Source organism: Pelobates fuscus, chromosome 2 (genome assembly GCF_036172605.1).
Source record: "Pelobates fuscus isolate aPelFus1 chromosome 2, aPelFus1.pri, whole genome shotgun sequence".
Lineage (NCBI taxonomy): Eukaryota > Metazoa > Chordata > Amphibia > Anura > Pelobatidae > Pelobates > Pelobates fuscus.
This window is the reverse complement of record NC_086318.1, coordinates 282,225,229-282,244,089: the sequence shown is the minus strand read 5'-3', so window position 1 is coordinate 282,244,089 and position 18,861 is coordinate 282,225,229. Positions and strand designations below refer to the sequence as shown.

At 44.2% G+C, this 18,861-nt stretch overlaps 1 protein-coding gene across 2 annotated transcripts in view; it reads left to right on the top strand.

Annotated features, from left to right (window-relative positions):
- Positions 1–18,861, top strand: part of SNX9 (sorting nexin 9) — a 456,733-nt gene that overhangs the window by 270,695 nt on the left and 167,177 nt on the right. For both annotated transcript variants that reach the window (XM_063443408.1, XM_063443407.1), the window contains one exon: positions 16,993–17,123. In XM_063443408.1, the coding sequence (XP_063299478.1) occupies positions 16,993–17,123 (131 nt within the window). The remainder of the gene's footprint in view (positions 1–16,992; positions 17,124–18,861) is intronic.

The window sequence follows — 18,861 nt, the reverse complement described above, 5'->3', positions numbered from 1 at the left end:
TTGCAACTCACGCCGTCCATTGACATTCATTGAAACTCCACTCTGCAAAGCTCACATTTGAAGGGCAATTTCTAAACTGTGACTGTGCCTTCTTTGTTAATATTTCAGAGACATACTATGCATCAAAATGTAGGTCTGGGTCTTGTGATTCTCACAATATAAAGCTCTTCACTGTCTGATTTATAGTTTTTAAAATACGACTATTTGAAGATGGCAACCGCAAAAATACTCTGACCTGTGCCAGGCTGCAGCAGCAAGTGATGTCATAGACAGGGCCTTTTGCACCTGCTAATTAAGTGTTCTTGCATAGCAAGACCACTTAATGTTATCTCACATATATATTATTAAGTGTTCTTGCATAGCAAGACCACTTAATGTTATCTCACATATATATTATTAAGTGTTCTTGCATAGCAAGACCACTTAATGTTATCTCACATATATATTATTATTATTCTTATTATAGCCAAATTTGCCACCCTAACTCCTCCCACAGTTTTTACACTACTTAGACAAAAATATACCAAAACGTGCAGATTGTTCCCGATCGGATTGCTATTACTTTGTGGAACGTTTCGCCGAATGGTTCACGGAATATCGTCGTTCTTGTGGCGAAATTTGTCCCATAGGAATGAATGGCAAAGCTAGAGTGGGAGCTGGCAAAAGCTGAAAAATCAGGAAATGATTTCTAAACTGCTACCACTCCCTCATTTTCAGGCCCACCTACACAAATCTTATATCAAAACGTTCAGCTATCCCTGCTGCCACTAGAAATGCCCACGGCTAAGCCATAGTCCTGATAGTTTTCACAATATGACCATTTGTTTGCAACTCACGCCTTCCATTGACATTCATTGAAACTCCACTCTGCAAAGCTCACATTTGAAGGGCAATTTCTAAACTGCGACTGTGCCTTCATTGTTAATATCTCAGAGACATACTATACATCAAAATGTAGGTCTGGGTCTTGTGATTCTCACAATATAAATCTCTTCACTGTAGGATTTATAGTTTTTAAAATACGACCGTTTGAAGATGGCAACCGCCAAAATACTCTGACCTGTGCAAGGCTGCAGCAGCAAGTGATGTCATAGACAAAGCCTTTTACACCTGCTAATTTTTTATAACTGTATGTTTTAATGTAACTGTGAAGCACTTTGGGCAACAACAATGCAATTAAATGTGCTATATAAATAAATACTAACAGTTACTCCGCCCACTCTAGTTGTAGACTACTGATGGAGGCAAGAACACTTCACACAATTTCCCCAGAAATTGTAGCTTTTCTAGTTATTATTATTCTTATTATAGCCAAATTTGCCACCCTAACTCCTCCCACAGTTTTTACACTACATAGACAAAAATTTACCAAATCGTGCAGATTGTTCCCGATCGGATTGCTATTACTTTGTAGAACGTTTCGCCAAATGGTTCACGGAATATCGTCGTTCTTGTGGCGAAATTTGTCCCATAGGAATGAATGGCAAAGCTAGAGTGGGAGCTGGCAAAAGCTGAAAAATCAGGACATGATTTCTAAACTGCCACCACTCCCTCATTTCCAGGCCCACCTACACAAATCTTATATCAAAACGTTCAGCTATCCCTGCTGCCACTACAAATGTCCACAGCTAAGCCATAGTCCTTATAGTTTTCACAATATGACCATTTGTTTGCAACTCACGCCTTCCATTGACATTCATTGAAACTTCACTCAAGCAAGCTCAAACTTGAAGGGCAATTTCTAAACTGCGACTGTGCCATCATTTTTAATACTTCAGAGACATACTATGCATCAAAATGTAGGTATGGGTCTTGTGATTCACACAATATAAAGCTCTTCGCTGTGGGGTTTATAGTTTTTTAAATACGACAGTTTGAAGATGGCAACCGCCAAAATACTCTGACCTGTGCCAGGCTGCAGCAGCAAGTGATGTCATAGACAGGGCCTTTTGTACACCTGCTAATGTTTTTATAAATGTATGTTTTAACCCCTTGAAGACTGAGCCAAATGTACACGTTGTGAACAAAACAAAATGTAAACAAAACCTGGCATTTGCGCTATATGTCTGTCCAACCGTAATTCACCTCTTTCATATTAAATGCACCCACCTTATTATATATAATTTTATTCTGGGGAAACAGGGCTTTCATTTAATATCAAATACGTAGCTATGAAACATAATTGAATATGAGAAAAATGGGAGAAAATAAATGTTATTGTTTTAGTTCTACGTGACATTTTAACTGTCAATGTCATAATACTGTTTGCTTTCACTGTAATAAAATACACATTTGTATTCAGCAAATTCTCACGTGTAAAACAGTACCCCTATGTACAGGTTTTATGGTGTTTTGGGAAGTTACAGGGTCAAATATGAAATTGAAATTCGCCAGATTGGTTACGTTGCCTTTGAGACTGTATGGTAGCCCAGGAATTAAATTTACACCCATAATGGCAAACCATTTGCAATAGTAGACAACCCAAGGTATTGCAAATAGGGTATGTCCAGTCTTTTTTAGTAGCCATTTGGTCACAAAAAACCCCGGCCTTTAGAGTCGCTTAAAATAGGGCGTAATAGTACGCCCTCCGGTTTTAAGGGGTTAATGTAACTGTGAAGCACTTTGGGCAACAACGTTGCAATTAAATGTGCTATATAAATAAATGTTGAAATGCATTTTTCACTCTATCAAGCTTGCCATGTGCACTTTTTAAATTTGATCGATCAATTGGTTAGTGTAATGTTTACGATTTTTACTCACTCCAAACACTCCACACAGTTACTCTGCCCACATTTATTCAGCCCACCTACACAAATCTTATATCCCTGCTGCCACTAATCATGTCCACTGCTAAGCCATAGTGCTGATAGTTTTCACAATATGACCATTTGTTTGCAACTCACGCCGTCTATTGCCATTCATTGAATATAAACTGCGACTCTGCCTTCATTTTTAATATTTCAGAGACATACTATACATCAAAATGTAGGTCTGGGTCTTGTGATTCTCACAATATAAAGCTCTTTGCTGTAGGATTTACAGTTATTAAAATATGACCATTTGAAGAATGAAAAGTAATCAGGAGAGGCAAAATACTCTGACCTGTGCCAGGCTGGAGCAGCAAAGAAAGAGGGAGTGATGTCATAGACAGGGCCTTTTGTACACCTACTGACTTTTGCTGGAGATTTTCAGTAAAGAGAGTTATGCAAATATGAAGCCTCCTGTCATGTGGTAAAATTAGAGCTGTGTGAATATCATCATGCCATCTAAAGGAAAGAGATCTAAAGCTGCAAAGATACTCTGGACTAAACTGGACCTTTCAGATCTACGTTTTCGGGATCCGGAGCCCCACAGCAGCATAGTGGAAATGGAGGTTTGTGAAAGTGAATGTGCCCAGGAGGTACATAGTGAACCTGTGGTGTCATTCCCATGTTCAACTAAGTGTCAAGTTCAAGAGCACAGTGACAGTGTGATGGGCACTTCTGAAAACCATGGCATGCAAGAACCATGTGTACCAAGTGAGATATCTGTGCAGGCATCATTTCATCAGGGTCATCATGGCTATGGAAGTTTAAAGAACAAACAATGTACATGCATGGCTCTGACATTTTTGGCATTCCACAGTGAGCTTGATGATGTGAGGAAGGATGATCTTGATCAAATACTGAAGAAGGGCAACAGCGTGTATGGCACAACAATACAACAGCTAAAACGAAGAAATGTCTATCAGCACCAACACTTGACAATGGAAGAAGTGCCCCTCAGAGTCAGCACTGAAAAATAGGAGTATAAAGTTGTTAAATCTCCAGTGTTATCGGGATGTGTGAGAGCCACGGTAGACGGTGACAACCAAGGTTGGTTTGTTGACCTCTCCACAAGACTTCAGTGCCTCAATGCAGATGTTACACATGCACTTTTTATAGTAGTGCCATATTGCATTGCATTGTTCAGAGACAAGTCTGGGAGATATGGACTGTTTGATTCTCATAGTCGAAATAATGATGGACTTCCAGCCATTGGAAAAGGAAAAGCTGTTATGATCACTTTTACACATTTGAGTGATATGTGGGCAAGGATTTATAATTTGTATGAATTGCTCCTTACAGACACCAGAGGCCCTATTGATGGACTGCAGTATGACTTCATGCCAGTCTCATTTCATCGTGCAAGACGTCTGTCAGATGATTTGCTGTCCCCACCGGTGCAATCTGACAAACCACATAATGGGAAGCATGTGGAGAACAAATTGACACAGATGACCAGAGATGCAACACACACTGTATTCCCAGCCAGTAAGCATTCTCCACGGTCACTTGATGCACAATCATCACAGGGCATATGGAAGGACAGTAAGGCATTTTCCAAATTAAATGCTCAGCAACAACAAAAACTGAAGACAAGACACAGAAATGAAAGAAGGCGTGGTTTCAAGGCTACAAAGATGTCTGTCACCAATAAGAAGAGGACAGACATCACCAGCCGATACAGAGCAGATGCTGATTTTAAGTTGAAGCAGAAGCAATATATAATTCGCAAATATGCGACAGATGCCGATTTCAACTTGAAGCAGAAGCAATACATCACCAGAAAATATGCAACAAATGCCGATTTCAACTTGAAGCAGAAGCAATACATCACCAGAAAATATGCGACAAATGCCGATTTCAACTTGAAGCAGAAGCAGTACATCACCAGAAAATATGCGACAAATGCCGATTTCAACTTGAAGCAGAAGCAGTACATCACCAGAAAATATGCGACAAATGTCGATTTCAACTTGAAGCAGAAGCAATACATCACAAGAAAGTAGCATAATGATCCTGCTTTCAGAAAACGTCACTTGCAACATTGCATGAGTTACATGAAAATGAAAAGTCACACTCAAGCAGATTTTTGCATAACCCATAAGATGCAATGTGCCTTCAAAATAAGAATGAAATATAGACGATGGACATGTGTCATGCGGGAATGCAGTCAGCCAGTGGACAACAGCCTAATGCAGACAGCCATATCCACTTTCCATGAATGCATTAAAGCTGGGCCAACGTTTGTGTGCACGATGTGTCATCGCACCCTTTTCCCTAACCAAGTGAAACATTGCATTCACAGCAATTACAAGAAGAATCTACACATTGTTGCTGCCTGTTTGACAGGGAAATATGTCCATGTGTGCAACAATCACTGTCAAGGCCCTGAACAATGCACCGTACCAGATGAAAGGACCAAAGAATGGATTTGTCACAACTGTGATTCACATTTAAAAGCAGGACACAAATCATCCATCGCTGTGGCTAACAACATGGAGCTGGTGCCCATTCCCCCAGAGCTTTGCATTTTGAATGTGCTGGAAAGACCACTTTTGGCCAAAATACTGCCATTTGCCAAGATCATCACACTTCCCAAAGGTCGACAGGCAGCTATACACAGCGCTGTAGTGTGTGTGCCATCCGAGGTGGAAACCACGGTCAATACTCTACCAAGATCGCACAGCACATCCCAGTTACACAGAGTGAAGCTGAAAAGACGTCTGACTGACAAAGGCCACCAAAACAAAGGCCACCAGCTGTTTCACAATGTCAACATGAGAAATGTAGTAGCAGGTCTGTCAAAACTCATTGACACACACCTCGACTACAGTGACATTTCAATCAGAGTGGATGAGACAATCGCTGATGATGATAATGATGATGATGGGATGGAACTCGACAGTTGTGATGAAACTGAAATGATGGAGAAACTTGAAGGCATCAAAAATTGTGATCCATCAGAGGTACAGTCTGCATGTTTACTGGCTGCTTCTGAGCAACAGGAAGGCCATGACCAACAACCTCCCAATGCAGAGGATGAAAAGGATTCACTAAGACCTGGAATTGGCCTAGACAGTTGTTTGCAGCCATCTGACCTTGGAGAGGAAGCACTGACACACGGTGATGGGATATTCAGCATTGCACCTGCACAAGGAAACACCACCTGTCAGCTTCTTTAAAGTTCCTAGGCTTGAGGCAATGGCTTTCCTTGTTCAGTTTCCTACTGGACAGAATACATTGGACCAGGCAAGACAAGTCAAACTGTCCCCGAGCATGTATTTCAATGCAAGGCTTTTTTGTGTTGATACTCGTTTTGCAAGAGACACAAGCTACCTCTTCTTTGCACAGTTTGTCACAGAAACACACATGGCCAAAAGCAGCATGTCCATCCAGTTAAGGAAAGGAAAACCCAATACCAGGGATGGACAGAAAATATCCAACAAGCTGCTACAGGACAAGCGTGAGGTTGAGAGGTTGGTGCGAAACCGAGATGCCACAAGGTTCATGCAACCACTGAGAGGTAGTCCAGCTTATTGGGATAAAAATCTGAAGATTTTGTTAGCCATGGTCAGACAATTGGGTAAGCCACAAGGTCAAAAGGTGGATTTTGCAGAGCTAGGATGGGCTGAAAAGTGTGACATTCTTCGAGGCAACCCAGTGACCACCATGCGCATGTTTGACAAACGAGTTGATGCTCTGATGCGAGAGCTGCTGTTGGGTCCTGCACAGCCAATCGGTGAAGTTATCGATTACTTTTACCGGGTTGAATTTCAGGCGAGAGGGAGCCCTCATATACATTGTCTTTGTTGGGTAGCAGGAGCTCCTATATTTGGACAAGATAGTGATGACCAGGTGTGTGCCTTTATAGATCATAACATCTCATGCCAGCTGCCTGATGAAGCCAAACATGCCTTACTTCACAGATTTGTAACAGAACTTCAAATGCACAGCAGATCGCATTCAAAATCGTGCAAGAAAAGTAACAGAGTATGCAGATTTGGATTTCCAAAGCCACCTATTAGAAAAACGAGGCTAACTTACCCGTTGCCAGAAGAACAAGGAGATTGTGCAATGAAACCACAAGCAGCCAAAAACAAACTAAAAACCAGTCTGGGATTTGCTTAATAACCCGAATGTGCAGCTTGAAGACATGTCACAGCTACTGGCACAGTGTGATATGACTTTGAATCAGTACAACTCGTACATTGAGGCATTGACCTCCTCAAGCGTGATTGTAATGAAACGTGATGTCAAGGACTGCTGGGTGAACAACTACAATCCACATTTGCTGACGGCCTGGAACGCCAACATGGACATCCAGTACATTCTTGATGAGTATGGTTACATCATGTACATGTTGCCCTACATATCCAAACCAGAACGTGAGCTGAGTGACCATCTCAAAACAATAGTCAAAGAAATGAGCGCAGAAACAGAGACAGAACGAGAAGAAATGAAAGAAGATCTTCGGGCTTATTCAAAACACAGAGAGGTCAGCGACCAGTAGTCTGTGGCCCGTACGTGCAGCCTGAAAATGAAGTCTTGCTCACGTGAGGTTGTTTTTCTGCCAACTGGTGACAACGCACTGAAAATGAGTCTCAGTGCGTTGCAGAACAAACCAGCCGATTCTCTTAATGTGTGGATGACGAGTTTTGTTGACAAATATAGAGCCAGACCCGAAACACCAGAGTTTGAGTCCATGTGTCTTGCATACTTTGCATCCCATTACAGGGTTGTCTATGGCAAGCAGAAGGAAGATGGCAAGCAAAAGGAAGACGGCAAGCATGTCAGCCTTTTGAATGAAATTCAAAAGGATACATGGTACAGTTGGATACATGGTACAGTTGGTGGGAACTTGGTGTTATAAAGGTCTAGAATTGCAGGGAATTGTGATGGGAATTTCAAAGTTTAGGTTGGAATAGTGCAGCTGAATGGGAGAATTTTTCCAACTTGGCTACTTTGGCCATAAGTTTAAAATTACCATCTCAGTTCCCTGTAATTCTATCTTTATTGAGAAGACCCTATAATGTGCACTATGATGAGTAGGCGGAGATTGATTAGGTGGGTTAGGCATAGTAGGCGAAGGTTTGGAGCAGTGGGTGTGGTATATTTTGAAAGTAGTCATTGATAGCTGTGCTGCAAAGTGTCCCTGGAATTTTTTTTTAAATGTTGGCAACTAAGCGATGTAGCCTCATGTATTTTTTTTTCTTGTCTAGTATAATGCCTCCACACGTGTATGTATTACTTAAAACTGGGGCCGCTAACGCTAGTTAGAAGTTGGCACAATGCTGGTTTTATTTTGTTTTTCCAAGAGATGGTGTGCCAATGTGCTCAATTACCAGTACCCTTAAATGAGAACTGTTCCTGTGAAATGTACAAGCATTTAAGAAAATATTGAATATCTCATATAACTGGTGTTAACCTTTTTTATAAGATAGAAACAGAGCAAACTTTGCAAATGAAACAGAAACTGTTACATTTCTCTATGCTGGTTACCAGGCCCCAAGGACAGAACTTATAACATTTATGATTTGTAGGGAGCTAAGATGGAGCTAAAGTGGAGACGATTTATTCATGTATTGTATTTTATTTTTTTGGCGTTTTGCAAATACATGTTTATTATATGTGGCATAAGAATCTAACACACCTAAACATTGATAGTTAATACATGCTAGTTTTTTTGGTTAAGGCAACTTGCATAGAATATAAGCCACCACTCAGAGGGCGAGGATGAAGCCGCTGTCTGATAGGGATGTTGTACCCATGGGGGGCGGCTGTAGACTTCTCTAATGCATAAACAGACATATCTTTAACTCAATATATAACCCAAAAAAAAAAAAAAAAAATTGCGATACACCCCAGATACAGGTAAAGGGAAATGTGTAGGAGGGAGGGAGGTTCATAATTTAATTGCCTAGATATTTAATTGACCTCAATGAGCGCAGCCTCCTCAGGAACAGAAGCCACGAGCTTCTACCCCCACAGCACTTGGATGAAGCACCGAGCCGCAAATAGGGCACTGTTCATTTCTGTATATACAGTACTTTCTTTTATGTTTGGTTATTTTTTATTATTAAGCCCAACAGAGAACAGCTAAATGCATGTTCCGCCTCGGACACTGTTATGGACCTCGTGGGTGGTCCCAATTACACACATCATAAGGCGCACACCTCCGTTAGTGACCGTATGCTTACACGTTCATGGTTCTGCCACTCCCCTTTTGGGATGCTGCCAATGACAACAGGGGTAAGGCCGCTCTTCTTGATCGCACTGGGAGGAACAAGGAACCCCCGTTTTCTACATACACTCACAATACTCTGCACAACCTTTCATGTCTGACCCTTCATGAGAATGTGCACATATAATGTAAAAGACACCTCCTGAGCCGCGAACTAAAAACACAAAGAACCAATGTTGTTTGCTTACAGGAAACCCACTTTCGCACCAATGCGGTGAGCTCCTCTCCTGACAGTGGACTACCCACACCAATTCCATTCTGCCTTCTCCACCAAGGCTAAAGGCTCTTCTATTTTACTAAGCAGGAATATTTCCATTTTCCTACATTCACAACTCATAGATACTTTGGGTAGATATGTTATAATCATAGAGATGATTAACCATATGCTCTACACGATTGCAAACATCTACACACCCAATAACAACCAGAGAAACTTCCACTGTAAAATACTCCAAATCTTAGCATCTACCCAACAGGGTATCACACTCATCTGTGGTGATTTTGACCACATCTTCGACCCAACCATAGAAACCACCTTGCCTTACTCCAGCACTAGATCTAAGACCTCCAGTCTGTGCTACATACATACCACTTCTATGACACGTGGAGAATTACGCCCCCTCAGAAAAGGCTGACACACACTTCTAACCAGTGCACAATTCCTACTCCAAAATCGAAGAGTTTATCCTACTGGGATCACACTTAAACCAAATTCACACCTGTAACATAGGACAAATCACATGGTCAGACCATGCGCCGGAAACTCTCGAGATGAAAGACCTATACGAGTTTAAACATCGCAGCCCCTGGAGAATCAACGATTCTCTTCTGCTTAACCCACATTTTGTATCTGAACTAACCACACAATTGAAACAGTATTTGAGCACAATGTGACACAAGATGTAACACTTAACATGGTCTGGATCGCCCACAAACCGGTGGAAGCAAGCCCAAAAACGTACGCAAGAGCTCTATAACTTCGAGGGTCGAATGGTCTAAAACCCCCGAATGGTCTAAAACCAAATCTCCCCCACAGACGACATACTACAACTAAATAGGCTACATCAACAAGCCATAGAACAGACAGGGTACCATATGAAACATCTAAAATTAAACCACTATCCCAAAGGCAACAAGGTCAGTAAACTACTGGCACAGAGACTTAAAGCACGGCAAGCCTCTCAAAAAAATCTCTTGTCTCACCTCGCACGCAAGATATAAACTCAACACCGAAAGCCATAAGCGACGAGTTTGCACACTATTATGCCAAGCTGTACAGCCGACCCCACCACACCCCAACCCGTAGAGAGGGACTTAGAGGCATACCTACAAGACATACTGTGGCGAAACCAACCTCGCCACTGGGCCCTGGAGAAGCCTGTTTGCTAGCCTCCTACCTACTGACTATGGCCCCTGGGTTATTTGGGGCATATTGTACTGTATATTGCTGCTACTGGCCCTTTTAACAGCATCTATGGACATTTTGGGACTTTTGGGACTACTGTCCCTTTAAGACTGTGAAGCATATTCAAGTGTACTGCCTGTAATATTATATATGTATTTATAGATGTGTTAAGTTTATCCTGGGTGATTTGTATGCAGCATTCTGATTGTTCGGTAGAATCACTCCATTCAGTATATTGAGTGAAACTACCGAACAACCAGACCACCCAGGAATGAGTGTGCCTCCAATTACCGTTTGCAACAATGTTGCAAACAGGTAATTGGCAATCAGTGCAGTGTGGTCTTTGTCCTCTGGGTGGCCGCCATTCGGGAAACAAACACGTGGCGGCGGCCATCTTAAACTACCGAACAGCGGTGTTTTGCCGTCGAGTGTCTGGAACTAAAATCGGACACTTGACTAGGCAAACACCGCTGAGACCTCCATACTTCCAGAAATTCGTATGGAAACTACCGAATGACCCGCCGTTCGGTAGAAAGAGCCCCATAAACAAGGGAATTCATTCAAACCCTCTCCAGGCTCTATAACACAGGCAATTCGCCTGTTTTCATTCCCTTGTTTGTGACCGACCGCAGGGCCAAAATGCATGGAACTGTTTTCGGATACTTTACCCATGCGGTCGGTCAAATCTTTGGAACCCCATATCTCACGAACCATTCATCCGAATTACTTGAATTTTGGATATGTTGTCCCCCTGAATAAGGGCTATCCAGCGATGCTGGATTTAAAGGTGTACCCCCGGGTTTTGGGGTACATCCAGAACTTGGCTGAAAAAGTGTACCGGATAATTGAGTTTAATGTTATCTGAGGGGAGGGGATGTGTGGGCTGAACCATGTATGTGATTGGTTATTTTATGCCTCCCCCTGGGTGTGGCCTGTATGTGGATTAGTGTAATAAAAGCCAGGCTGGATGAGCCAGTCCAGAGTTCCTGTTTTAACCTCAAAGTGATGTGTCGTCTCATTATTGGGGGAAGGATTTATTGTATGCTGTTCCAGTTGACTGCTAGGGGTACAAGCCTATTCGTATGGTTCCTATTCAATGGTCTACAGCATTCATACGCTTGGGAGAATTTAAAGGTTTCTTGGATTCGGTGATTATGGTGTCTGCCAGAGTGCTTGGAGTCCTCAGGAAGCACTAGGAGCATCCATTAACGGAGGTACCAAGTCGGGGTGCCAGGTGATCCGTTACATTGGTGGCAAGCGGTGGGATGGCGTCCTAGTGCGAGGTAAAGCAGCTCGGAGACACAGTTCGTTTGGATTACAAATTGAGGGCAACGCTAGCAGTCGTGCAGCGCCCCTGGGAGCAGACAAGTATGGAAGGTTCTGGCTCTGGAGATGATTGGCTGGCCGAGGTGAGGCAGCGAGTGGCCGAGTATGGGGATGATATACCCATGGAGACACGCCGGGTGATCTGGAACCAGGTCATGGCTGAGCGAAACACAAGGCTGGACCGAGAATTCCGGTTGGCAAAAGAGAGGAAGTATGCTCAGCAGCAGGAGCGGTACAGCAGCCGAGTAGAGGCTGCATCCGAGGAGGTTAGCCGTCTTTCCCTGAGGCGGCGGGAGGAACCCGAAGTGGGGGTCCTCATAGACTGGTCCTGTGAGGAACCACAACAGGCAGGTAGAGATGGGACCAAGGTCTCTCCACCGGGCCCTTACTCACAAATGTTGCGGGGCCTCACGGATTGGTCCTGGGAAGACCCACAGATGACAGGTGGAGATGGGACTGCGGTCTCTCTACCGGCCCTACAGGGATGCTGGGCAGTCGGCCCAGATCCCCAGCGGCAGTGTGCGTTACAGGGAGCTGAAAGTGCCGTTCTTGCTCCCCAGCGGCAGTCTACGGTGCAGGGAGAGGAGCCTGTTATCCCCTCTCCCCAGCGGTTGAAGGTGTGTAAGGGAGAGGAGTTTGTTACCCCCTCTCCCCACCGACAACCTAACCCACCAAGGGGAGACAGTAAACCCCTCACCAGCGCAGATGGGACCGTGGTCTCTGCGCCCAAGTTACAGGGAGCTGATGGGGCCGTCCTCCCTCCCCAGCGGCAGTGTGATTTGTTGGGAATTGGGAGCCCAGTCTCCATTCCCCAGCGGCAGTGTGAATTGCAGGGAATTGGGAGCCCAGTCTCCATTCCCCAGTGGCAGGCTGACTTACAGGGGACAGAGGTAGTTGGTCCTACCCCCCAGCAGCAGAGTGATATGCCGGGAAGGCAGTGTGAAGTGCAGGGAGAGGAGAGCAGCGTCCTCCCTCCCCAGCGGCAGGCTGAGTTGCAGGGGGCAGAGGTAGTTGGTCCTACCCCCCAGCAGCAGCGTGATTTTTTGGGAATAGAGAGCCCAGTCTCCGTTCCCCAGCAGCAGGACACTGAATTGGGAGGAGAGACAGTCGGTCTCCCTCCACAAAGACTGAAAGTAGGCATGGGAGAGGAGATTGTTACCTCCTCTCCCCAGCGGCAGATCATCAATGGGCAGAGTGTTCTAATGGGAGAGGAGATTGTTACCACCTCTCCCCAGCGGCGGATCATCAATGGGCTGCTGGACTAACAAGGGCACTGACCGGCAAGAGGTCAGGTACCCTGTTAGTATGTTTGGAAAAGGGGAGAAATGTGGCGAAACCAACCTCGCCACTGGGCCCTGGAGAAGCCTGTTTGCTAGCCTCCTACCTACTGACTATGGCCCCTGGGTTATTTGGGGCATATTGTACTGTATATTGCTGCTACTGGCCCTTTTAACAGCATCTATGGACATATTGGGACTTTTGGGACTACTGTCCCTTTAAGACTGTGAAGCATATTCAAGTGTACTGCCTGTAATATTATATATGTATTTATAGATGTGTTAAGTTTATCCTGGGGGATTTGTATGCAGCATTCTGATTGTTCGGTAGAATCACTCCATTCAGTATATTGAGTGAAACTACCGAACAACCAGACCACCCAGGAATGAGTGTGCCTCCAATTACCGTTTGCAACAATGTTGCAAACAGGTAATTGGCAATCAGTGCAGTGTGGTCTTTGTCCTCTGGGTGGCCGCCATTCGGGAAACAAACACGTGGCGGCGGCCATCTTAAACTACCGAACAGCGGTGTTTTGCCGTCGAGTGTCTGGAACTAAAATCGGACACTTGACTAGGCAAACACCGCTGAGACCTCCATACTTCCAGAAATTCGTATGGAAACTACCGAATGACCCGCCGTTCGGTAGAAAGAGCCCCATAAACAAGGGAATTCATTCAAACCCTCTCCAGGCTCTATAACACAGGCAATTCGCCTGTTTTCATTCCCTTGTTTGTGACCGACCGCAGGGCCAAAATGCATGGAACTGTTTTCGGATACTTTACCCATGCGGTCGGTCAAATCTTTGGAACCCCATATCTCACGAACCATTCATCCGAATTACTTGAATTTTGGATATGTTGTCCCCCTGAATAAGGGCTATCCAGCGATGCTGGATTTAAAGGTGTACCCCCGGGTTTTGGGGTACATCCAGAACTTGGCTGAAAAAGTGTACCGGATAATTGAGTTTAATGTTATCTGAGGGGAGGGGATGTGTGGGCTGAACCATGTATGTGATTGGTTATTTTATGCCTCCCCCTGGGTGTGGCCTGTATGTGGATTAGTGTAATAAAAGCCAGGCTGGATGAGCCAGTCCAGAGTTCCTGTTTTAACCTCAAAGTGATGTGTCGTCTCATTATTGGGGGAAGGATTTATTGTATGCTGTTCCAGTTGACTGCTAGGGGTACAAGCCTATTCGTATGGTTCCTATTCAATGGTCTACAGCATTCATACGCTTGGGAGAATTTAAAGGTTTCTTGGATTCGGTGATTATGGTGTCTGCCAGAGTGCTTGGAGTCCTCAGGAAGCACTAGGAGCATCCATTAACGGAGGTACCAAGTCGGGGTGCCAGGTGATCCGTTACACATACACTTGCCCCAACTCACGGCCCAACAACAGCTGGAACTTACAAAACCTATCAGGTAGGGGGACATCTGAGTGCTGTGCAAATTCGGCATTCCGGAGGGTTTTGTGTCGGTGGAGGAGGCCCCCTATAGCTCCCCGAAAGCACAGATACTCAACTCTGGATTCCTTTCAGAACCATTCTTGCTGACAAATGGAATTAGACAGGGATGTCCCCTTTCCCCCCTGCTATACGTCCCAGCCCTAGCAGCCAAAATTAGGGACAGCCCAGACATACATGGATTAACACTCAACAACAGAGAATACACCACCAATTTATTTCAGATCTCTATCTCCAACCTGCTAAAGGTAATAACCACTTTTACTACAAACTAAACATATCCAAAACACAAGCCATTGGAGTGGGAGTCCCGAGTTGCACGATGGAACTCCTACAAAACTCATTCACTTAAGACTGGAGACATGACCACTTAACCTTCCTGGGGATCAAGCTTACCAAGAATCCTGCAGACTTGCCTACCGCCAACTATGACCCGCTACTGTGGCGTATGGCAGACACCATGAACGGGAAAGTTCTTGTCTTGGCTGGGCAGATTGGGCGCAGTAAAAATGATCTTATTGCAGAAATTGCAATATCTCATAAGGACCCTACAAATTCACCTACCAAAATCTTACTTAGATAAACTCCAGAAGCTCTTCACAAGCTTTATCTGGGCCACCGCAAAATCAGAGTGGCAGCGAAAGTGCTGTGCAGACCCCTAGCGAATGGTGGCCTGGGTCTGCCAGATATTAAACTGTACTATAGGGCGGCCATCCTTGCCACAGTAATCCAAACCCATGCCCTGACAGACGCGCCACAATGGGTGGAAATGGAATCCTCCTGGGTATACCCCAAAGGCCTTAGATACCTCTTTTGGGTACCTCGCACACAAAGGTGGACAAACCCGGACATGCCTCTCAACACATTACTGCTTCTCAAAACTTGGGACATGACCAGAAAATACCTGGGATATACACAAAAATGGGCACGAGCCACCCCCCTGTACAGCCTGCATTTAGCAAACCCCGCCTTTGACCACCGCCCCTGGTTACAACAGGGATGCACCCATGTAAGCCACTTGTACGAGAATGACAGACTACTTGACTTCCCAGACTTACAACATAAATACACCCTATCGAACAGAACACTGTACCTCCAATTAAAATCCATGCTTATGACCAAGCTGAAACAGCTAATATTAGGCACATCGAGCGGGCGTGCACATCCACAAGCCTGCCCTGGAAACTGCTTTCCTCTCTATACAATATACTGACCCAATCCAACACATACCTCCCTAGTAGCTTTATGCTAGCCTGGCAGGAAGATATAGGCAAGATATTCACTGAACAACCATGGGAAAAGGCCTTCTTAGCACACAAACAGATGACTACTTTTGCCTCACACCTGGAGCAAATGCGTAAAATCCAATATCACTGGTACAGGGTGCCAGACAGGTTGGCAATGATATATCCAAATACCACCAACAAGTGTTGGCGATGTCAGGGGGAGAGGGGAACGATTTACCACATATGGTGGACGTGTCCCAAGGTAGCCCAATACTGGAGAGAGGTGGAAGCAGTGGAAACTAAGGCCATGAACAGGGAGATCACGATCCCACCAGAGTGTGGCCTTCTATTTATGGGGCTAGAGGACTTCGATAGGAGAGACTCTCGCCTACTGTACCATATACTGGTGGCGACTAACAATCTCATAGCGAGGGCATGGGAACAGGCTCTCACACCCACCAAAGCGGCCTCAACAAACAAAACCCCTCGAATAAACACGCCATCATAGTCCACACTAAATTTGGAGGCTAGGGATGGAGAGGGGGCTAGAGGGGAGATGGAGTAATGTACAAAATAATGAACAAAATGCAAACAAAGAAAAGAGGAAAAGATGCCTTGAATGATTAACAACTCAGGAGAGAGTTCTAAGGTTAAAGCATCCCTATAGCATCATGAAAATGCACATGGGCAGAAACACCAAACATCACTCCATCAACGCATATTTACCCACATGTACATAGTTATAGTTTCTTTACGCTCCTCTCAGCAAGCACCCCGACTAACTGGGTGGCTCGACCTAAGCCCACACTGACATACGTAATACAAAACACCAACCTCCCCCTCCTGAGCACACTGGCGACGTAAAACACCAAATTGCCCAGAGCAGTTAAGGACCGGGTGGGTTCTGGGCAGCGGACATGGACAGGGTGGGATGGGACGGGGCCTGAGTGGGGAAATGCTCCAGCACAATATGAGAATGAGAACAAAGCACTATGTCTACTGTAATATGACCTCTATGTTACAAGTATTTTTTTCTTTTTCCCCCTAACCTACCCCTTTCTCTTTTCTATACCCCCTGGAAAAGTGACAAAAAATAATAAAAATTGTCAAATTGAAAAAAATTGAAATTGCAATAGAGCGATCTGTACACACACGGCTTCTTTAAGCTAAAGTTTAGAACTTAGAGTGCTTAGTGTTCTTCTGAAGTAGCTATTTAACACTCATATGACCTCTTTCTCTACCTTTGATTATAGGGCGCTTTGAAGAAGAGTTCATAAAGATGCGTATGGAAAGGCTACAGGCTTGGATGTCCCGAATGTGCCGTCATCCTGTAGTTTCAGAGAGTGACCTATTCCAACAATTTCTCAATTTTAGAGATGAGAAGGTATATCAATATTATAATCAATATCAATAATCAATATATAAAAGCATTTATTTATTTATATTTCACTTAGAAAGGCATGTAAGGTTAAATTACAGTACAGGAGAGATACTTTAAGTACGGCAGTTACAGAATCTTACAATTCACCTGTTTGAGAGCTTCTGTACCCTAAAAATTGTTGAGAAAAAATTAGAAACATACAGGGTTATTTACCAAAGTGAGAATTCTAAGTGAATTTAAAATGTAAGGTCAAAATTGGCAAACTGGAACAATTCTGTAAACCAGCTCTGCATTTTTTTGGCAACTTTTGGGGATTTTTTTGAATTGTCAGTTTAGTAAATAACCCTGCCAGTGACAAACAGCAGGGGAGGGAGTGGAAAAAAAGGCAAATTACTGAAATTGGTAGTTAGTGCTTATTGGGGATTGTATGGTGTAAAAAGCAAGTTTTCACAGGGGTGGGCAACCTTCAACACTCCAGCTGTTGTTTACTACATGTCTTCTGAATCTTTGCCAGCCTTATAGGTGTAAAAGGGAGATGTAAGGCAAAACATTTGGAGTGCCAAAGGTTGCCTACCCCTGTTCTAATGTATATGGATATGGTGATCCAGAGCTGTACTCTTCACACTTGCAACTGTTGATTCCTTAAAGGGACACTCCCACTTCTTGAACTTGATAGAATGGGCAAATGCCTCACACCAAGCGGGATTATTGCTGGCGCTAGATGCTGAAAAGGCATTTGACCGCCTGCACTGGACATATATGCAACACACACTCACCGGAATGGGGTTCCGACAGGCTTTCAGGTCCAGCATAATGGCACTGTACCAAGACCCATCAGCAAAAGTGTTTAGCACAGGCTTCATATCTCATAGGCTTGACATACTCAATGGCACCCGGCAAGGTTGCCCCCTTTCCTCTCTCATTTTTATACTATGCTTAGAACCACTGATAAGGATAGTGAAACAGGACCCCAACATACATGGGCTGAATACCCCGGGAGGCACCAAAAAACTAGCTCTGTTTGCAGACGACATACTGCTGTTAGTCACCAAACCAGAGTCTTCACTACCCTCACTTATGGGTCTGCTGACAAGATATGGAAACATATCGTACTACAAGAACAACTTAACCAAAACACAAGCTTTGCCAATTAACCTACCAAAAGCTGTGCTGGAAAGATTGAAAGCACAACACCCCTTCGAGTGGCGCACAACCTCTCTCCAATACTTAGGCGTGAAGCTCGTCAAATCCCCTCATAAGGTGACCAAAGAAAATAATTACCCTGTGCTCACAAAAATCAAAACTACCCTTGAAAAATGGGAGGGCATGGAAACATCTTGGCTAGGTCGCATCAACCTTCTCAAAATGATGGTATTACCACATATCTTATACTTATTTAGAACACTGCCCATATCCCTTCCGAACTCTCTGCTCAAAAAATTCCAAAGCACAGTCAATGCACACATTTGGAAGAGAGAGCCCCCGAGAGTAGCCAAAGGGTGTCTGGGACTTCCCAACACAAAAGGAGGGAATCTGGAATGCCAGATATAACGGCGTACTACAGGGCATCCTTATTAGCACAAGGTATACGACTTCTTAGGAACTATAATTAATTCCCCCCACATCCCACTATGGTTATCACTAGAGAATGAATGCCTGGACACACACGACACAGTTCATTACTTGTGGACATGTTCGTTACCCCGAACCCCCGTAGGCTTGACTCTACGGTGCTCGAAAA